General features: G+C 37.7%; 2 protein-coding genes across 6 annotated transcripts in view; one reads left to right on the forward strand and one right to left on the reverse strand.

The window, feature by feature from the left end:
• Nucleotides 1-21,685, forward strand: part of LOC131363280 (growth arrest-specific protein 7-like) — a 38,629-nt gene extending 16,944 nt beyond the window's left edge. Inside the window, exons 4-14 of the mRNA XM_058405642.1 lie at nucleotides 239-324; nucleotides 2,093-2,143; nucleotides 8,319-8,411; nucleotides 9,900-10,015; nucleotides 10,934-11,008; nucleotides 13,712-13,790; nucleotides 15,436-15,564; nucleotides 16,132-16,255; nucleotides 18,199-18,278; nucleotides 18,366-18,464; nucleotides 19,622-21,685. Coding sequence (XP_058261625.1) covers nucleotides 239-324; nucleotides 2,093-2,143; nucleotides 8,319-8,411; nucleotides 9,900-10,015; nucleotides 10,934-11,008; nucleotides 13,712-13,790; nucleotides 15,436-15,564; nucleotides 16,132-16,255; nucleotides 18,199-18,278; nucleotides 18,366-18,464; nucleotides 19,622-19,735 — 1,046 coding nt within the window. The 3' untranslated portion in view covers nucleotides 19,736-21,685. The remainder of the gene's footprint in view (nucleotides 1-238; nucleotides 325-2,092; nucleotides 2,144-8,318; nucleotides 8,412-9,899; nucleotides 10,016-10,933; nucleotides 11,009-13,711; nucleotides 13,791-15,435; nucleotides 15,565-16,131; nucleotides 16,256-18,198; nucleotides 18,279-18,365; nucleotides 18,465-19,621) is intronic.
• The window catches only part of LOC131363279 (myosin-16), a 46,970-nt gene continuing 44,556 nt past the window's right edge, over nucleotides 20,653-23,066 (reverse strand). For all 5 annotated transcript variants that reach the window (XM_058405640.1, XM_058405636.1, XM_058405638.1 and 2 more), the window contains 2 exons: nucleotides 22,862-23,008; nucleotides 20,653-22,760 (listed from right to left, as the gene is read on the reverse strand). In XM_058405640.1, the coding sequence (XP_058261623.1) occupies nucleotides 22,608-22,760; nucleotides 22,862-23,008 (300 nt within the window). In that variant the 3' untranslated portion in view covers nucleotides 20,653-22,607. The remainder of the gene's footprint in view (nucleotides 22,761-22,861; nucleotides 23,009-23,066) is intronic.

The raw sequence follows: 23,066 nt of genomic DNA on the forward strand, positions 1-23,066 counted from the left end.
ATAGTACTTCTCAAAACACTTTTGTCTGTTTCGGAGTTGTCATGCTGTCAGTAATGAATGTACACACACACTCACAAAACATACATTATGTGCGTTTCCTTAGCAACTCCATCTAGAAATCTCAATCACCCAAGATATGACCTGTTCCTGAAGTCAAGAGCAACCTGAAGATAGGAATAACTCATTTCTTGTTTCTGAGCTCGTCAAGCTCACTTTCTTCCACTGTGTCTCTTTCCAGTGAATGGATTTCATGGCAGCAGTGGCCCATTGCATCAGACAGAGCAGTCACATGTACCAAAACAGAAGGCCAACACAGATCAACAGGTAGGACTGATCTGCTAGATATCTCCTTCTTTATTTAACTTCATAACCACCATCCGTCTCTGTTTAAGCTTACGAAACTTACGAAAGTTGTCTTTCATCAGTCCTCAGAAACATTACGAAATTGTTTCCGCACACATACCAAAAAAATGACTACCTGTGAGGCAGACATTAAGAGCACTAAAGAAATGAGAACCTAAACCTCTGGTTTATATGCAGATTATTACAGAAGAGGATGACTTGCCTAGCCTTTCCTCCCACTCAATCTTTGTTTAGCCTTAGCATAACATCCATGAGAAACCTAGTAATAATGTAGTGTTTCTTGCGTTATAATTCCACACAGTACAGTGTAAAAAAAAAATGAGTATTAAGAAATAGATGTGCTTTTGTATCACAGGCTATTGCAGTCCATGTGAATGGTTTTGTGTTGAATCCATGTGCAAGATTCTCTATAAGTGTCTCCAAACTAGACAGGAAGAGACTCAGTGTTGTTATTCTTCCCAAGGAAGGCTTTACCAAAAAAATGTGACGTGGTCTGGGAAAACCCATCGTATGCCTCTGTGGCTGACTTTTGGCCAAAAGAAGAGAAAATTTGATTTATTTTCTGTCTGTAATACAATTTTAATAGCCCATGAACATATTAGACCTAAATGATGTGGAGATTTTTTTATTACTATTTAAATTTTAAGCTTCTTTAGAGCTAGGCTTCCTACATGCTGTGTAAGGAGCCAGTTTAACTGCAGTGGCTCAAGTGGTTAAGGCTCTGGGTCTTTGACCGGAAGATCAGGGGTTCAAGCCATGTTGGGCCCTTGAGCAAGGCCCTTAACCCTCTCTGCTCCAGGGGTGTTGTATCATGGCTGACCTTGTGCTCTGACCCCAACCTACAAGGCTGAGATATGTGAAGAAAGAATTTCACTGTGGTGTAATGTTCATGTGACAAATAAAGGTTATTTCTATAAGCAGTCAGTCAGCCTAAAGATGAGGGTGATTTTCTCATAGAGTGAAGTTACTGGTTGTCTATGTGCCATAGTGAATATGCCTAAATGATTCAGTTTGTAATCACATGTCCTGTTATGATCCTACACTATATTAATGTCATTTTGTCCTTTTTCACTTTTTTGGGAGAACCTGATATTAAAATGCTATCACTTTATTGTTGGTAGATGCAAAAGGCACCAATATTTCAATATTTCTAAATCTCACCTTAAATCAAACTAATGCATTAATAGTGGACAAGATGACCAAAATCTGGTTTGCACCAAAATAATCCAGCTGAAAGGATGTGACTTGTAAAGATAGAAAATACAGAATTATTAAAATGTTCAATAGCAACTGAGCCAACCCCCAAAAAATTAGAGCATTAGTTTTACTGAAAGTCTTTTAGATATCATATTACAAACCTCATAGAATGAATTACAATGTGTTTGCTTTGATTCCTGGATGTAATGCTTGAGCCTGACTACATTTGTAGGTGAATATGAGCTTTGGGTTTGATCTGTATGTTTGAGTAGAGCTGCCTTTCCATCTGATGATCACAAAGTAATCCACCATGCGAAAGGGTTTTCCCAGGCTACCTAGCATATCCTTAGAAGAGGCGTTAGTAGATTTGTTTTGTATAAACTTTGGACAACTTGCGAATTTTAATGTTTAAACGAAAATGACAGCTTTGTGACAGTTTATTATAGAAAGCCCTCATCACAGCTGCTCCTTTAAATCACAATTCGAATTCCACTTATGGAGTGAAGTTGATGCATAATGTTTCCTCCCTCAGAGCCCCATGTCCACATCTCCCAGGAAGACAGAGCGCAAGACCTCAGTCACGGTGAGTACTGCAAACAAAAGCTGCAGCAGCAGCAGCTGGATATCTACAGCACACTCCTATAACACCCTGTACAGTACAGAGATAAGCAGCAGCTGCCAAACCAGGACAGAAATCACGCTGAGCAAGTCCATCTGTTGGTTTAGTTGCAGTTTCACTTTTTTCAACATCATAACATTGGCTTGTTAATTTCTGCATGTCGCTTTTTATGATCCTATGATGGTTTCTGGCATACCGTTTTAGTGCAGAAATGAATATTTGTTCTTGTTCTCTAGATCTGTGATATGGTTGGGTTGAAAAGTAAAAGTTTGAATAGACTGTGTATGAAGGGACTGGAGAGCATGGAAGCAGCTCTGGGAGGAATAATCAGTGCTGGCTTTCAACCCAAAGTGGAGGTGAGCCACAGGGTGTCAGGGGTGACAGAGGCAGTATATCGTTGTTTTTCATAGGTGCAGGTACAGCATTGTTTAGTTGAAGCATTTATAAGGAATGAGCTCACTGGGTGTTCTTTCACTGCTGATTTTGCAGTTCGGGTTAAAGGAGCTGGTTTATTAAATGGCATATCGTGGAGTTTATAGGCTTTTCATAGTATCTGTGCTCTTCATTCATTCATTCATTCATTCATTCATTCATTCACTCATTCATTTATTTTCAAGCTGAGTAGGTCTGTCTTTCCCTAGCCACAGATTCAATTCCAATTCAATTTTATTTGTACTGCATTTTTAAAAGCACACATTCCAGCACCTCCTGGGGGATCCTCCTACATTCCCAAGCTAGCTCTGAGATATAATCTCTCCAGCTGTTATTGGGTCTTACCCCGGGGTCTCTATTCAGTAAGACACACCTGATACAGCTCTACCAGGGGCCATCAAGAGACATCAATGTAAGGTCCCCAAACCAACTCACACGGCTCCTTCAGTTCAGATGAGCAGAGCTTCTTATATGAGGTTCACCTTATCGCAGAGACAAAACCCATCAAGCAAGTGGACGAACCTCATTTCCACCACCGTACTTACGGCCTTATTCTTTCAATCACTATTTGCAATGTTTAAGTATAGGTGATATAAGATTTGTTATTAGTGTAGATTGATTAGCTTACACATAATTATGGTCATGTTATTCATTCAGCATAGTTTTGTTAGCTTGTCTAGTTTATGGTAGTGTAGTTATTTAATTTCTCATATGGTTGTTGAATGTACTATATCAGGTTATATATGAATGTCAATAAAACCCACTTGAGTTGAGTTTATATTTATATTACATTTATATTATAGCTTTTCACAAAACTTTGACTATTAACTAATTGTCTTAAATGAGGTCTTATTAATTAAAATAGGTCCTATAAATTACGACAAATTATTCTAGTGCATAGAGTTACAAAAGGAAATGAAGTTTTACAAATTTCCATAGATTACAGCATTCGATTTTAGTGTATTGATGAAATTCCTGATATTAACAATGCTTTTATGGATGGATTTGGATTGACAAAACTGATTTTCTAAACATGTTCCCATATAGGCAAATCAGAATCAACTCAAATAATTGCAATCCTCTCAAATCTATTGATTAAGCAATAATTGTGACAGGCTTTAACAGAGAGGTTATACCATAAACGTTAGCTAATATTATCCCTAACATACACTAGCAATAAATGAATATACAAGTAAAAGAAAAGTGAAAGGTTTCAAGTCAACTGCTAGTTTAACACCGTGTTTCTCTAAACAGCCAGGGTTTTTTTTGAAGTGCAGTAATAAAACAGGAACTGGTGAGGAGTTTCCATAAAGCTTCTCAAATGTCACACGTCAGAGAGCTCAAAAAGCATTGGACGTATCTTAGAAAAGCAAAAAAGGAAACCACAGGGAAATGAGAAATCAGTTTCTTTTGAAAGAGCCAACATGATTCTGCTCTTGAAACCATGGACTGATGACCATCAAGCAAATTTTCAGCTGATACTGAAATTTTATTTAAAAGCATAGGTTAAAGTGCAAAACTCACCATTTCTTCATAGAATCGCTACACTTTAGTGTTTGCTTTGCAACTAATTTGCTTTCATAGTCAGTCTGAGTCAGTGCCACAGAAATGTGTGACTCCGTGTCAGGACTTTAACACAGAGACCTTTTTTTTAGACCTTTTTTCTTCTTTTAGCTTTACACTTTACAACGAAATGTATTACACAGTCTCAAAAATAGCCTTTTCTGTGGGTGTGATTAATTCTGTCTTAAAAAAAAGGAGCAAGATTCAATATTTTCATTTCTCACATACGCAGTTGTGTACAGTATACAACCTGAAGTGAAATGAAAACTCAGCATGCTCCCCTTCTAGACTATGCATACAAATGAACTAAATTAAGAAACTAGGCTTAAAAAAAGAATGAATAGAAATAGTAAGAAATAAAGTAAAGGTAATATAATTTGATGTGCAGTTATGATACATGTCATAATGGCGTGTATTAAACTGAGGCTAACATTAGAAGAATGTTACATGCCATTAGAAGAAGCCGAAACAGAGAACTATCAATAAAGACAATTCAAAAAGTTTTCTCACGTTGTGTGTCTGACAGCTTTGAAACATGCTTCATGCTATGAAATGTGACACATTTCAGTGGCTTGACTTCTGGTACGATGTTGCAGTTCTGTTTTTTTTTTTTTTTTTTTTTTTTTTTTTTTTTTTTTTTTTTTTTGCTAGTGCCAGTGAAAAAGTGATCAGTTTCACTTGAGGATACCTGCAGACACAATGTCTTCAAACATTTCTTTCTTTATGTACTGACTGGCAGACGTAAGAGAGATGCGAAGGATCTGGGCTGATCCTCTTGTTCAAGGTTGAGCAGAGTGAGGACTTTGATAAGTAGCTTGTCATGTTGTTTTGGAGAGCTCTGAGAGCCCATGGTTGCTAGCTTATCCACCCTCTTCTCAGCAAAGATGCATGGGAGTTAATGTGAAGACAGATAAAGCTGCCATTGTGAAGCCGCAGATTCCCGGGTCTAAGTCATCAGGGTGCCTAGTGTGGAATGCTGGGAGGATTAGACAGACATTACCGAACGTCTCTGTGCTCCTGGGATTGTTCATGTTGTCTTTTGAGACTGTATATTACTTTTTATGACTTAAACAAAGAGCACATTTAAAGAGCCACTCAGGCATCGTAGTAATTCCACAAGGCTCAGTGAATTTTCCTCAAAAGATTTTGAAAGAGTTAAGAAGTATTTTATGAGTAGTTTGAGACATGCTGCTAGTGTTATGATGTCACACATAAACCGAGGATTTACTGACAAATGAATTTTCCCAGACATTAGATCGTTGCGCAATTCTTATATATTAATAATTGTCATAGTGGAAATGAATAGTCATGGTTGAATTTCACTCAAGATATTCAAACACGTCAAGAATCTACTCAAGGTTTACCCGAGAAAGCAAAACTATAACATAGTGCACATGTAATATAATATTCCAAAGAATGGAACCTCTTCTTCTTCACCTCAGGTATTCAAAGAAATGCAGCAAAAAATAATAATTATTATGATAAGTGAGATAAAAATACAAGCAAGTGAACTCTTAGTCTTTAGATTTCCCAAGAGCCCAAATAATTTGCATGTGCAAGGGGATAAATTGTGCATGCAAAAAGTGGGCGTGTTTCAGAAGATTAACAAAGAGTAATCGTATGAATTGCATCACATACAAAGGACAGAAAGGAAATAATATGCAAATAAGGTTTTTTGTGTATTATTTGTTCTTGAGAGCTTCTAGAAAGGTAAAAAGAAAAAAAAAAGTACAACTTGACATAATTACCGGTGTGACACCATTTAAAGCCTAGGAGATGTGCAAAAAATATGAAAACCTTTCAGAGTATCTGTTTATGTGTGGCTGGCTTCAGATGTGAGAATGTAGAGCGAACATTTATCCATTCATTCATTCATTCATTCATTCATTCATTAATCAGCTTTATTCTGGTCAGGGTTGTGGTTAATGCTGGGTGATAGAGACAGGAATACACTGGTAATAGGATGCCGGTCATCATGGCATGTTTTTGGAGTTGGGAGGAAACCAGAGGAGCTGGAGGACATCAACATGAACATGTGGAGAACATGTGAAACTCTACATTAATTAAAGGCTGGAGCTGTGAGGCTGTAACACTAGACACCGTGTAGCGGATATCTAATACGAAACCAACCACTGAAATTCATCATTTTGAGAAAATTTCTGATCCAACCAAACTTTTATGATTAAAACCTACTGAGTGGTATAATTGTAGTATCATCTAGCTGAAACTGACTTCCACGTACATAATACCTGCTCCTCAGGCTTATGGATTTGCAAAAGAAAAACCATCTGCACCTCTCAGGCTTATTAAATCACACTATACTAAATTAACATATGTGGACTGACACCACCTTGTATTTTGTTGTTTAGGAACATGGAGTAGCATCCCAAATCTACCTAAACGTCAAAATACAGAGTGGTGTCAATGCACATATGTTAATTTATTCATTTACAGTGTGATTCAGTAAGCCTGAGAAGTGCAGGTGGTATTTGTTTTATTCACATGTTATTTTCGACTGAAAGGTCAAAATGTTTTTTTATAGGTGTTATCAACCTTTTTGTAGCTCGGGACCTTAAACCAAAGAGGTATATCGTAATCTCTGAGAAGAATTTGCAGAGTGTAAATATGTAAGCAGTCTAGACGTCGCCAGGTGCCTTGCAGATGTTTTCACTCAGTTTAGCGCTTTTCTGAGACAGGGAGCTGTGAGCTGCCGTTAGACAGGCAGCGCGGAACACATCTGTTATTAGTCAGTGTTGCTGTCACAACTCTGCGTCTGTATTCAACCTGAGAACAGAACTCATTGTCATTGGATGCGGAATAAACAAAACAAATTTAGCCTCAGAAGCGGTCCACGGGTAGTGCGAACCCGCTATGAGGAAGGAGTTGATTAATGACACTCATTCACTCTGTGCCGCTGATTTATGTAGAACTTATGAAGATCATTAGATAACATTCACATGGAGAAGGAACTGGACCTAGAGCTCTGCACAGAGCAGTAAATGTTGTTAATCGCACAGCTAAGCAGCAGCTGCGATGATTACTAGCTGCATTTACACACTGTATGTTTTCACATTTTGTTTTTGAAAGGAACGACAGATTTAAAGGAGGAGCGCTTTTTTGTGTATCTCTTGTGGTATAGTGCAGGGTGGCCATGTGACTGTAGCGTGGGTGCGGCTCAGTATACAATGCCCACGTATAGTCACATGGTGACCGTGAGTGTGAGTGTAAGTCTCACAGGATGAAAAGCATGTTAAACCATTCTTAAACGACTAAAATCACTCATTAGGTGCTGAAAATAGTGCCGCATGTGGTGTTAACATGGCCATGTGGGTCAGCATGTATGTGATTTCTCGCTTTCTCACGTTCTTCTCATTCTAGTCTCGCAGCAGCTTTCTAAAGGGCACACAATTCACTAGAGTTACTCCTGCTTGCTTTTACATGACAAAAAACACACAGAAAAAAAGAGGGACTGGAAATGTGGTTGTTCGATGGCATGTAGCTGTTCAGGTATGTAGGTCCAGAATACGAGCTCATCCCGACACATGGAACAACATGTTTTCAACTACAGCTGGAAAACCTGATGGGACATGCTGTTATCGGAAACGCTCCACAATGTTGTGTGTGATGTTGGATTGTTTTCCTGTAACACCACATCCTCACATGTTTATTCATTTTATAGTACAGTGATATGATTATTAACTTTAATGTATTAATTAATAACACATTGAGCTTTTTTTAAACCGTTTATAGTCACTTGTTAGAGTTAAAGTTGTGAGACTCCTTATCACTTACATATTTGTTAAGCAGTTATAAACAGTAGTTCCCCTCTTTTTTTCTCTATCTGTCACAGTTGTAATAACACAAAGAAACAAAGTTTGTCGTGCTAATTGTGGCCTCCATAAATGTTCAATAAAAGTGCTTATTATACTATTTTTATTAATTGTCTTAGAGTATCAACACAATGAGCTGTTACTATAGAAACACTAATGTATAACACCGAGCACATTCATTTAATCATTTTAATTACCAGCCAGAGTTGCCGTTATAGAAGTGAATCCAGAGCTTCTATCGGATTTCGTTATTTCACAGCACTGCATTTACTTAACGTTCTAACATGATGCGTGTCTTTGATTCTTTTTCTCAGCAAATCAACTGCGTGACGTTCCCACTCCCGTTACACGCCACCGAACAGCAACTCCTTAAACCAAACGAGTGGAGCTACTGCGATTATTTTTGGGTAAGCAATCAGCAGAGGAGAGAGAAAGTATCATCACCGTGTTTTAATTAGCAAGTAAACATGATAATACAGTCCAAAGCTATGATAGAAAATGCTATAATGTGTTAAGATTTTTTTTACTGTGGCCCTAAAAGAACTGTCAACCTTGGCAATACCACAAGGAAAGGATCATGTGAAAGACACATGTGAAACAAACACTTTTACTGATTCTAGTTCTTCTAATTTCTAACCTCAGAAATTCTCCTCACATTATATGCATAAACTACTGGAAATGTTAATAGAAAGAGTGTACAGAATGATCGAGAAAAGAATAACACACAGGTGATCATGCAGTTAATACAATGATTGAGAAGACATGAAGTAGATTATTTTTGTATAACTGCACTTTAATATCAGACAGAAATTCCTGTTATCACTTGTGTTGTATAAATTAAAGAGTAGGTTCCTCACCAGCATCTGCTTTTCTCTTTCTCTTTCTCTTTCTCTTTCTCTTTCTATCTCTCTCTCTCTCTCTTTACCAAACCTCCTCTGTCCCGTCTTTCCTGTGCTTGGAAACTTAACAAAGGACCACGATGGTTTCAAAGCACTTACAACTGATGAGACTCTTTCCATAAATAAATGTTTCCTAAAAAAATGTCAACACATCAACAGTTGTACAAGAAATCCATCCTATCCCTATGGAGCCTATCCCAGCACACAATGAGCGAAAGGCAGGGGTACACCCTGGACAGATCGCCAGTCCATCACAGGGCCACATATAGACAGACAACCGCACACATTTACTCCTATGGGCAATTTAGAATTACCAGTCAACCTAATGTACATGTTTTTGGACTGTGGGAGGAAACCGGAGTAAACCCACGCAAGCACAGGGAGAACATACAAACTCCACACAGAAAGGCCCCTGCCTGTTCAAACCCGGGATTTGAACTCAGGACCTTCTTGCTGTGAGGCAACAGTGCTAAGTTTTAAATCTATTCTTTGTGACATTCATAGTACAAGTCCCTGTGTAGGAGTGGTTACTATAGAAACAAAAACATAACATAATGAGCACATTAATATTAACCTATCCTTAATATTAGAGCTGAAACTCCTGTCTTATTCATGTTGTTATACAAAAATAATGTGCAATCAGTTTCTGACCAATCGGATTTGAGACGTCAGCTGCGCTGTGGTATAAATATCAATATTCCACAGCACTCTTTTGTAAGCTTGTGTCACTGCACCTTATCTTTGCCAGGGTTTCACTGTGTTCTTCAGGCTCCTTTGAGATGCCAATCTTTTAAATGGTAAGAATACAGGAGATAACAGCGTGTTAATATTTAGGTCACTGCGCACAGAGTCTCAGCAGATTCCTAGTCAAGAATCTGTGAAGAAATTTCCAAGCAGGACAAAACACTGTTTCCGTCACAGCGCTCCTGCTGATTTTATTTGACAGTATGGTTCTCGGCATGTTTACCAGCGCTCATGTTTTGTCTCCTGTTGCAGGCAGACAGAAAGGACCCACATGGGAATGCCACCATCACAGGCTTTGAGGTCTTAATGCAGAAGCAGATGAAGGGAAAACAGATGCAGAAGGAGATGGCTGACTTTATGAGAGAGAGGTAGATCAAATCTCACAGCACCGCCTCAGTCTGTGTATCCTGCATCACCACTATTTCATAAACAGACTGATTTCTAGGAACGCCTGAATGCCTGGTAATGAGTTATAATCAAATTCCATGTTGTTTTGTCACACAACTGTGTGATACTTTAAAGACATTTTAGCTGGCTTGTACAACTCAGCAGGATTCTCTGTAAAACCCAGGTTGTGTAACACTTTTATAGTTCTGCTCTTTTGTTGGCATGAAAACCACAACGGTAACAAGCGCCACATCGAGTTTCCTCTATTTTATTAATGACAGACGTTTAAGTTCTGTAAATCCTTTACAGAAAACAAGCTTTTGCTTTTGAAAAATGGGAAACCTTCTTGCTGAGTGGACAGAGTTACACAATTCAGTTTAATAACAACTCATGCTAGGTGCCTTTTGTATTCTTTTCTGATTGTTGCAACAGCAGTGTGTATTCAATCTGAGCTTCCTGTCAGCGCATTCTTTGATGTCCTCACTAGTGTGTTTTGTTTAGCTTCTTTGCCATGTAGCTTTCAATAACATATTGATTTGCTGATGAAAAAAATGTTCTACCCAGTAGAGTCAGCAATGCCCCAAAGTCCATTTCCATAAACTTTTCCTGTTGCCCTGTGTACTGCGCAAACCAGCGGTTGACAGAAATGATCTGGGAAAGATCTGCTCTTAGTAGGAATGTGATGTAAGGGGTCAACCACAGTACCACTTTCCCATTTTTCTCAAAGGGGGAATGGGGGGGGGTTAGCTAGAGGACAAGAAGAGCAGGAAATGACCTCGTCATGAGAATTTTTAGACCCAGATGTGCTTCAACCACCGTAGCTAAAATCAGTATTATGACTGTTTGCTACATGCTAAAAAAACCCAAACAAAATACATGCCTTTCTTTTGTTCCTTAAGGATCAAGATTGAAGACGAATACGCCAAGAATCTCTTGAAACTCGCTCAGATCCCACTAGCGGCTCAGGAGGAAGGGTAAGTGTTTATCTGTAGCAGCTGTAGTAGATAAAGTGGTAAGGGGTTTCCCTCATGATGGTGACCTTCATTGGCTGTGACGTAATACCTTCACTCAGTGTGGGACACTTTCAAAGGGACCAGTGCATCTTCATAGCACCGTCACTTCGGCCAGTCATATAGAAACACCATAACCAACTCTTAGAAATGCAGAGCGTGGTATTTTCCTGCACATATCCTGAATACTCAGAAATCCTGATTGTATGATTATAGTTTTCGCTTTGCCACACGTTACAAATGACATTGTATGATTTAAAGTGCTGACATTCCAGGAATAAATATGAGCTGTATGTACACTGTTCGAGTGTAGGACTGTGGCATCTATTGTTGTGCTAGAAAGAAAGCCTATAAAATTCATGGACCTGCAGAGGTGCTAACTTCTGCAGTTTAGTCGTAAACAAACTAAATTAAATTCACACAGTGGAAAACCAGGTGACTAAAACAGAAAGGTGGAAAGGAAGGAAAAGCCTCTGTTTAGTTAGACAAGAGAAACCAAGAAGGGAAAAAGTGATCCCTTTTTGAAGTCTGGTTGGTTAAAAAAAGGTAGTCTGTTAGTGAAGTATTAGTTTCACTCTAATTCTGCCTCACAGCTCACATCTTCACACCTGGGAAAAAAACATTAGCTGCGTTTCTGTGGGAAAATGTTGTTTTTTTTTCTCTCCAGTGCCAATTTTCTGCCAATTTTGATAGCAATGGTGGTACCTCTGTGGATGTACTCTGTGGAGTGCTTCTTGTATGCTGAAGTAATACATCTTTACCAGAACTGAACCAGTATCTAAAGCGTATGATGTAGGATTAAGATAATGTTCATTGACTTCCCACATTTCATGTTACCATAAGATACTTCCTGTGTTCAGTAAGTTATTTTCCATCAGAGGTCATTTTCTAAGAATAGCCAAGAGGCATTCTTAGCTTAGCTTTTATTTACTAGATCAGATTTTCAATGGATCAGAAGTTTACGTACATTTATATACCCAGTATTTATGTACAGTACACTGCCAGACAGAAGTGTCTTATCGGATATTTTCAATCAGTATAAGCTAATGAATAATTTTATTGCAGCAACTTTGTTATAAGAACATTCAGAACATTGTTGGGTTTCTGTACATAGAATATCATGACTCCCTTGAACATTCATTTTAAAAGGAAATTCCTTATTTTGGCTTCTAGTAATCTGAGATAAAGAGACAGTTAACTTGCATGTAAGGTTTTGACCAATTACATTGGTCCAATATACAATTACATTTAAGTTTCCGGCATTTGGCAGACACATTTATCCAGAGCAACTTACAATTTCTCAAAAATCTCATTTTATACAATTGAGGGTTAAGGGCCTTGCTCAAGATTTGAGCTCCCAACCTTCTGACCATTAGTCAACACCTTAATCTAAGGTACCATATCCCCCCAATTAGATGTCCTAATTGACTTGTGAAAAGAAACATACAGAGTTGAAAAAAAAACTGAGAATAAATATCATTAGCTTAGGTGTATGTAAACTTTTGTCTCTTTTGTATCTTATCTCATTGTATCCCTCTGTGTCCATTAAAATCAGTGTGCCACTGCAGTACTGACAAGCATAAAACATTCCTCCAGCTTTTCTGTCATTACCACAAAGCTTTCACTCTGCCCAACTGCAGATTTCTCCGAGTCTCCATGCCAGTTCTGATAAAGAGGGCTAATTGTTTCATACAGAGCGCAGATCATGCAGCAGAGGTCCACCCACCCTCTCCCTCAGACAGGCACCACAATACTCGCATTATTCTGCCTCTCAGGCTGGATTTTGTTGTGACTTGTGATGGCCATTGTTTCGCCGGCTGGCTCCTGCAGCCACATTCGCAAACACGTTTTTCCTGAATTTACCATTTGTGCAGTTTCCATTGTAGATTGCATTGTTGCTGAAGTGCAAGCCGTGACCTTTTGATACTTTGCTGACCAATCATGAGTAGCCTTTGAAATTGAGGACATGAACAATTACATCCACATACTTACGTAAGAAGTGTACATTCCAGAATTTAGTAAAAAATATTTCTGTCAATTGTGCCTGCATCTTATCAGACTGGAAGTACAAGTACGCAGCTGATAGGTAACCTGTCACTTTTGTTCTTGGCTGTTCTTTTTCTTTTGTGTCAGGATGAATAGGAAAGGATTGTATTAGTAAAGTAAAGTCCACAAGTCTCTCATTTAAAGCCTTTTGAATCTGCACACTGGTCACAATTTTTTCACTCAGGACTGCCTATTGGTTCAGGCTAACCGGTTATAGAGAAAAATAGTCTAATAAATACCTAAAATGGGGCAATCAGCACTTCCCCATGCACTTTCACCTTATTGCTTGTCTGCTTGACCCTTGAAAAATGCATCCTGGAAATTTTTAAACTTGAAATTACTCATTTTATGGCATATATATTAAATATAACTTGCTGTTCTTCCGTTTTTGGCCTGGCCATTATCAACATACTGTTTTGCATACACATCTAAGACAGAGTGTGTTGTTACTAAAAAGGCAGCTGTGTCACAACTGCAATTATTTTCTTTTGTCTTAGCTTCAGTCTTTAGCCATTTCTGCAGTACCATTAAACACATTATGGATCGAAAGTTCTGAATAGTCCCAGATCCCTCATATCCTAAATGATCTCACACTCACACAAATTACTCATATTTCTCTAGTACACTGGGAGAGGCCTGGTCCCAGCTTAAGAAAAGCTTGGCAGACGAAGCCGAAGTGCATCTCAAGTTCTCCTCTAAGGTAATACAAAAGATATGAAACTGAATTTTGTCTAGTGATTTACCAAAGTATATCCAAGCTGACATTTCTGCTTTTAAAATCCTTCATTCTCAAATCAAATATCAGAAACAACCCAGGCCAAAATTCTGTTCACATCAATAGGATTAAGTTTATACTATATATAAATCTATTCTATATATAAATCTATGTTCATCTCTGTGAATTACATGTTTATATAAACTGTATATAAAGCCACTGGGCTTTTGATGCTCTCATTATGACACACTGTTTGAAAGTTTATATTAAATAAGGAAGGGATCTGGTGTACAGCTGTTTGGAGGAGAGTCATGTTTTTTACACTTTGTGATAAGGGAGTTTATGTGTTCATCAGTTGTTTACTGAAGTCTACCCTAGTGGTCTGTGTTGGACTATGTTAATAGTTTCACTCGCATGCCATTCCCAGAGGAATTCTGACTAGTCCTACCTGCTCCCGAACAGACGCTTGATTATCTGCTCCTGCACAAAGTTTAACCAATCCCACCCACTCCTACAGACGGTTTAACCAATCCCACCCACTCCTACAGACGGTTTAACCAATCCCACCCACTCCTACAGACGGTTTAACCAATCCCACCCACTCCTACAGACGGTTTAACCAATCCCACCCACTCCTACAGACGGTTTAACCAATCCCACCCACTCCTACAGACGGTTTAACCAATCCCACCATCTACCACAGAAAATTTACCAAATCCCTCCCACCCCCACAGAATGTTTAACTAATCCAATCCCACCCACTCCTGCCAAAGCTGTAACTAAACTTACTCACTCCTACAGAATGTTTAACCAATCCCTCCCACTCCTACAGAATGTTTAACCAATCCCACCCACTTACAAAGAAAGTTGTAACCAATCCCACCCACTTACACAGAAGAGTAACCAGTATTACCAATCTCACATAAAAGTTTAATCAATCCCACCCCTCCTGTAGAAATTCTGCATCATCCCACCACACTCCCAAGAAAGCTTAAGCAATCTTACCCAGAAGATTTAATAAATTCCACCCATTCCTGCAAAAATGTTAACCAATCCCAATAGCTTTTAAACCATTGACCTAAATGTGTCATGGCTCAATTTGAAATCTAATTTGTTTTTATGTTTGTTTGCACCAGACCACAATTTTTTTTTTTTTTTAACAAACGTACTCAGGTCTATTTCCCCAAATATAAACAAATGAATAATTTATACCCTACTGACACTGACCAGTTACTGAAAAAGACTGAATATTTATGAATTTGGCCTTCTTTGTCCCGTGGGTCATATATTTGACTTCCATCCATGTGAATATAAAATGCATCCACTCCAGTAACCTTTCAGGTTGGACCCAGTCCCATGCCTCAGGAATTCTAGTCCCTGCTACATTCACACATTAATACAATGCACTAGTGTTGTACAAGATTTTGTAGCTATATTCTTATAGCTGTAATCATACCTCTATCATATCTAAGTGTAAATCTAAATCAAATCTGTACCTAAGTCAACTCTACAAGATATGTATTGAATATGGCCACACTTTCGTAAAATGTAATCAAACTCTCTCACTATCATTTTCATGCATGTGTGACTAACATGAACTTTGTGTTGTTGTTTTTTCCATATTTTCCAGCTACAGAGTGAAATAGAAAAGCCCCTCATTACATATCGAGACAACTTTAAAAAGGACATGAAGAAGTTTGACCACCAAATTGCCGATCTCAGGAAACAGCTGGCCGGTCGATATGCTGCTGTTGAGAAGGTACAGAACATTGTGTTATTAAGTCAGTACTGTGCATGCAAACAGGATTGGCTCATAAATCGAATATTTCCAAAACAGTGATGCAATAACTTTCTCATGACGCAAATCAAATATGAATATATCCAACTCTACTACAGACAAGACCTTTTTCTGTAACTTTTCTAGAATTTCAGGAATCCTTCTCATGCATTATTAAAGCTCCACTCTATTTCCCAGATCACTAGACCATTTCCTGGCCCTTGAGGCTTTCCGAGCTCTATAATAGTCACATGGCCATGCCCTTCATGCATGACCTTGAGACAGAGCATACAGTTGTCTGCGGTAGAAAAGTGAAAGCAGTAAACAAACCAGCTCTGACAAACTGATCTAATTTCAGTGTGGTCATTACACGAGCCAAAATGGAAGAAAACCAATAATATAAATTTAGGTTTGCATAGTCAAGTGAGTCAATAGGGAGGCACATCTGTAATTCAATTGAGCGGTGCCTGGAAATTGGATAAGAGATATATAACACTCAGGAAAGAGAATAAACTAAACTCATCTTTTATCTGCCTTCTGTGCTTGTAGGCACGTAAAGCGCTCACAGAAAGGCAGAAGGATCTGGAGGTAAAGACTCAACAGCTGGAGATCAAACTGAACACGAAGATTGAGGAGGACATCAAAAAAGCCCGCAGGAAATCCACACAGGCAGGTCAGTTTCAGGGAAGTCAAGTCGAATTCATTTTTCATCCCATCCGTGTGTATAGTGAACACTCTGAAGGTTTATGATCCAAAAGCTTATCCTTGAGATTACTTAAAGCAAATAGTAATGTCAGTGCATTTATTCCTAAAAGAAAAATGATTACATTTGAAAAATATCTTTATTTTATCTACAGTGTTATCCGTTTATGACTGACTTTTAGTAAAAATAGGTAAAATTGAACACTTTTTTTTTTTTTTTTTGGTCAAATCATTTACCCATTTGTGTGGTAGTCTAGGAAAACACATCAGTTGCCACTGTGGCTGAATTCCGGTGTGAAAAATATTATAGAAGTAAATTTTTGGACAGATTTTTTTTATTTTTTTTAATTCATGTTAAGTAAGGTTTACCAGTTTGCAGTTTAACACAGTGGTAAAAAAGGAGGTGAAGGTGAAAATAGTATGAAGATGTTTATCTGTTTGTCATTTTGCCTAGCTATGTGTGACTTCCTGCATCGCAAAGCACATTTCCCAGACTGCAACATATATTAGAGTTTTATTTTATTTTATGTTGCTGCGTATATTTTATAATGTGGAAAATGAACAAATGAAATTAGGAGTAGTCGGACCAAGATAAGTGTAACACAAGCAACTATGATTACAGCACAGTACAATAAATAAACAGGACAGTACAGTGTTTTTCCTCTGGGCAGTGCAGCATGGCACAAGTGAACTTTAATCCAAGTGGCAAATGATGCATATCATACCCAAGTACCGGAGCTGAACCTACCCTTCTTGCCAAGTACCATGTGGGAAAAGTTAGAAGTGGTGTTAGAAAACTGTATGAGACACAATTACTGCATATGATGAAGAATCTAGCTAGAATTACTTTTCTATCAGAATGTTCAGAACAGCAAGTGATGTATCAGTAGAGTATTTTCACTAAAGATTAAAGTATTGGCACCCTTGGCAGGGGAGTGAGTTCCCTCCACCATTACAAATCTCAAACCTCTGTCTCATTCTTAGTAGTTCATCCTGAGAGAATGACACACAGCAGATCTGTGCAAATAAAATACATAAAATTAGCTCCTGAATTATTCCCAATTTCATGGGTAGCTTTTCAAAAGAGACTAACACAGTCCTGGATAGGCCTTAGGTAAGGGGCTAAAGCTAATGGAAAAATATTTGTCGCTAACGGACATGAAGACAGGGAAAGATACTTAAAGAAATAAGGGAAGGATACATAGGAAGAGACACGTGGTCCAGATGGAAGACATCGATGAAAGATTAGAACTCACAAATTGTTTTTACAGTTATAAAACAACAAGCATCTTGTGCTGAGTAAATGAAGTTGATTTATTTACTCAAGCCTGGAACATCAGTCTACAGACAAAGGGGATTTGGAGTAAAAGAGACAAAGCTTCATTCAGAACTATTTTTGAAAACTTGGAAAGACAAATAAACAAACCCAAGTCCAAGCACGTTTCCCAGCCAGTGGTATGGATTAAAATGCTGTGCTCCCTCTAGTGGTGAATTATGTTTATTGCGCTTGCAATGAAAACAATAATAAGTAGTTAGCTTTTAAATCAGATCATTTTCTCCCAAATATTAATATAAATCTGCTTTCATTCCCCTGAGAAACTCAAGTTAGACTGTATTTAAGTTTGAATGAAGAAATAATTACAGCTCACGATTCATAAAAGGTGAATGATGAGACGTAAATTGTCCAAAATGGCAGAGAAAATAGCGCAAGAAAGATCATTGCATCAGGCTGCAACATGTTATTATTATACAATAATTTTAGGATGTGTTTAAACATTATAACATACTGCTGTTATCTTCTCTACCAATAGCATCATACATAATGAAGTGTCTGTCTCCACAGGTCTGTCTTTAATATAGTGCCATTATTCTAGAGGGTGATGAATCAGTAATGGATATAATTTCTCACCACAGGTGATGATCTGATGCGATGCGTTGACCTGTACAACCAGTGTCAGTCTAAATGGTTTGAGGAGATGGTCACTACAAGTCTGGTGAGATGATTTGCCTGCTCTATAAGAGATCAATATGAATCACTGAATTTTGTAATGACATTATTCTTGAATTTCTTGTATTTGTAGGAGCTGGAGAGACTTGAAGTGGAGCGAATAGGAGTAATCAGAAAGCACCTCGTACAATACACGACGCTGCGGCATGAAACGGACATGTTCAACCAAAGCGTAAGTTTTGCTCTTGGACATGTTTGCATGGCAGCCTGGGAAACCCATAGTGTATTGCTGCAGCTAGGTTCTGGGGTGGAAATGATGTGAATTTGAGCAAAATTGAGTTTTTTTGCCCATAAGATACATTGATATATAGATATTTAATTATCTAACCATGCCTTCTGCCTGCAAACATCATGTTGGGTAATGAACCCAGTGTGTCAGGGTGAGGAGGAAGATGTGTAAGGCTCAAAAACTCAACTAAAACGGGCAAACAGAAAAAAGGACATCATTATCTTGCAGCTTTTACCACATTCAGGCTCAAGCACCGTGTATGTGTGTGTGTGTGTGAGTGTGTGTGTGTGTGTTAGAGGAATTGATTTTTAACAATACTTTATTAGAAGCTATTTTCTTTCATACAAGTTCATTACATTCTTTCCACATCTCTATACCAATTCATTTGCAAAAGTTATTTCTCCATTATTGAGAATAACACAGCATTAAAATCTCACATATTTGTAAATGTTTCCATTTTACCATAGTATTTACCTTCCATCTTTATCCTTGCTTTTACCAAACCCTTGAATATTGATTGTCACAGCTTGAAATTTCTTCCATTTTTTTTCTTCCTACTGAAATAAATAGCCAGCTTTGCCTGTCCAAAAATGCTCACTAAATTGTTCAACCTCAGTCTCTTACAAAATGAAAATAGTTTCTCTTGGTGAACAAAAAGGGCATTTGTCTGAGACTGTGGGGTTAAGAATTGACACGAAAGCGTTCGCTGTCACACAATACCGTGCAGGATTCTGCTATGCAAATCACCAAAATTCTTTATCAATGGTGGTTTATAGAACAGTCTCCAGAGAGTGAGAGAGTGAGGGGGGGGGGATCCTCTTTCGGTTTATAGCAGTTACCGAAAGCACATTACATAAATAGACTGATGGAAATAAGACACAGGTGAGAATCATCACACATCTCACAGCTGACTCTTGACCCCACCCCCACTGCTATAACCTTCCTAACTAAGTACAATTACCTCAAATACCGAATGTCAGGCTTTTCAATCACTGGATAGTTGCATTCCTTCAGGCTTCCACACATTTCTGTGAATCTATCATCAGCATACTTTCAGAAAAACATGCAGTACAATGTATAACAATGTTTTCTGTGTATAGACGATAGAGCCAGTGGACAAACTACTCCAGATTGTAGATCCAGCCAAAGACAGAGAGGTATGGGTAAAGGAGCACAAGACAGGAGAGGTCAGACCAGTGGACATGGAGCTCTAACTCAGAGACGAGGTGTTGCTGAAAGAGGAGATGGATTCTCTATTCTTTCCTGCAAGATCATGCGAAGAAACAACATACTGGAGTAGACAAAAAAAAAAAGCTGGTGAATGAAACTGCTGTCTGAAGAGCCGGAGCTCAACTGCCCAAAGCAGTGTTTTATACAGAGGTGGAACTTTGACCCCATGATGGATTCAATACAAACCTGTAGAAATATTTCTCTCTCTCTCTTTTTCATGCACACACACACACACACACACACACACAAACTTTATCAAAGAAACAAAGCTGCACAAATGTCTGTAAAAAAAAATGTCTGGATGAGTTTCTAAAGATTATACCATAAACCAGTCACCTTGATTTTAGATACACATGTCTGTATTATTCTCACTCAAGAGAAACGACAAACTGAGAGATATAATGAAGTGACAGATGCAAGCTAAACTGAATTCATTAAAATGAACTGAACCTGTTTTTAGCGCTTAAGAAAAAAAATTTTTTACACAAATGAATCTGCTGTAAATTAAAGTCTTCAAATTTTGGGGGAAATCATCTCAAGTGTTCATCTGATCTTCTGGAGTTTGTGAGTTCAAATCCCAGAGGTGCGTCAAATTATACAGATTAGATCATTTTAAGATGCTTTTAGGAATATATATATATATATATATTTTTTTTTTAGATTTATAACTTTGTTGAAGGTAAGCTCAGTAAAACAGATAAGATGTTCTTCCTGCCAGATTCTATGATGAAGATCTATGATGAAGAAAATGATCATGTTCTGCTTACACCATTAATCTGGGAAAACAGCATTTCATAGACACAAACGTTCCTCAAAGTGAGCTTGAACTGTGTTATTTTTTAGTTTTGTGTCAATCAATCCCATCCTCGAGTTCATACATGTGTCACAGAGCACCATAGCAGCAGCAGCACTTTAAACAGCTGAAAAGCATATTATAATGCAATGCTGGCTCTAATGTTCTCCTGCAAGAGTGTTGAGCTGCCTAATCCAATGCTGCAGCTTTATTACAAATTTATTTAACGCTTGAGACCAACCAATCATGAATGGTTTCTGTAGGTGTGGGGAAAATACCAGAATGCAGTGGCCTGAATCTGCCTTCATGAATGTGATGTAAATATATGTTTACTGTAATAAACGTTATATTCCCATAACAACCTTCAATCTCTTTCATAACCTCTTTCATTTCCTCTTTCGTATACTCAGCACAGCTGTGGGGCGATTATAAGATACTTTCTAGATTCATTCTGTTCGTCTTTTTCTTCCCTATGGTTTTTCATATTATTTCTGGACACCTTCACCCCAGAAACCTTGCAGCATGTACAGTATCTCCAGCTATATTTATATATCTAATACTACAAAATAGCTTGTAAATCTTTATAATAGATTGTATTGATTTGTCAAATCACACAGTGACTTAACAAAGCCAGATAGTGTCTCTCTTGCAGTCCAGGGATTTGACCTCATAACCTCTGAGCTAACACTGCCACCATCTTCTTGTCCTAATGAATACTAAGGCACAATTCTACTCACAGCTCCACAAACAGCTTCATTAATTTTTTATTTTTTTTTGCTTCCTTCTGATCTTACAAGATTTATTTTATTTCTTTTGTAACATCCAGTATCGAGGCCAGGCTCCAAACATCCAGATATGTAAGAAATGTGTAGAAATGAAAGAGGTACAGATAATATATTGAGATTATTTTGCACTATGCTAGTTTTTATACCAAATATTGTATTGAAAATAATAACACCGTTTTTAGGTTTATTGTCTGAATCAGATCTGGCTTTCTTTCTTTTTTTTGTTTGTTTCTATTTCTAGCAGCTTGAGGATGGTTTCTGTGATTGCCGATGTACTTTTTTTTTCTGTTTTGGTGTTTACTACAAAGTGTATGTAGAAGATTGTAAATGAAGAATAATAAAATATCCTCAATTGATTTTTTTTTTCTTCCTTTGACATGTGAAATAAAGTGTATTAAAGTTAAGGTTTAAAAATGACAGTCTTGTCTTCTGATAATAGAAAGAAAGCAGCAATATTTTCAGTTCTAATTTTATTGTGAAAAAAATGTTTTCTATTTATAAGGGATTAAAATACAGTATTATTAATACAGTGAATCATTGCTTTAAAAAAAATCACTTATTAATCTATTTATTTCTTGACATTACTTAAAAAACTGCATTGTAAGTAAACCTGCCAAAAGCCAAAAGCACTCTTTGCTGGTATACATGATATGTCTTTAAATACTCAGTGGCTTTAACTTTTTTTTAAAATAATAATAATAATAATAATAATAATAATAATAATAATAATAATAATAATTGTTATTATTATTATTATTATTATTATTAAACTTATCTAATTTTTACTCTTGAATATTCTATCTATTAATTGTGGTATTCTTAAAAGAACATTATTGCCATTTCAGAATGATGTTTTCGGGTGAAAAAACAGTCGAATAATTGGTCAGTCATGCAATATGGTTGCTTTGGCTTTGTCTCTGATAGATTTATTCTGATATTTCAGATTCGTGATGTCCTGTTTCTTTGGTCTTTGTGTTCAGAAAACAAAATGGCAATAAATGAGGCTTAAAGTAAAGACCTACTCCACATCTGGTTAGCTCTTCTGTGTATGAACTAATAGTGCAACAATACCCAGCTGCCCGAATGATACAGGCAATTAAGATGGAGTTTGTTTTGATTTAAGGCTCACGTTGGTGATTTATTTCAGATCCAGTGTGCAGAAGTTCTCAGCCAAAACAACTAAATTGTCACTGACCAATTATTTACAGCCCACACTGTATTTTAAGTAAAAAAAAAAGGATAATACTGAGAATATAAAGGTGTGGCCAGTAAAATGTTTTAGTCAATCATCAGTTTTTTCAGAGAATTGAGATAAGTGGGGATGAGAGAACTGACTGATTCGTCATCATCAGTGAGGATCTTCTCCCCTCTGCCTTCTGAGCCCACGGAGCTTGGGGATCGTACCACCCCTGCATATGGAGTGCTGTAACCCTGCAATGAAATCAACAACAGGATGTCAGAACAGGACAAACTATAACATATATGTCGTGGTTTTCCCAGGCAAACTATCATGCTATCATGGTCAGACTTACTGATGAGTAGCCCTTGCCAAAGCTGCCTCTATTCTTGGTCCTGATCTTAGTGAGAGCAGATTCGGCTATGTCGGCTCGCTCCTCTGCGTCGTCCAGCTCGTGTACGGTCTTTCTGTACTTGGCCAGGTTTACGTTGGCCTGCTCCTCCTGCGAGAAGACATTCATCAACTGCTGAATATTTTAGCTGGCATCATGACAGCACACG

The sequence above is a fragment of the Hemibagrus wyckioides genome, linkage group LG13 (assembly GCF_019097595.1).
Source record: "Hemibagrus wyckioides isolate EC202008001 linkage group LG13, SWU_Hwy_1.0, whole genome shotgun sequence".
Lineage (NCBI taxonomy): Eukaryota > Metazoa > Chordata > Actinopteri > Siluriformes > Bagridae > Hemibagrus > Hemibagrus wyckioides.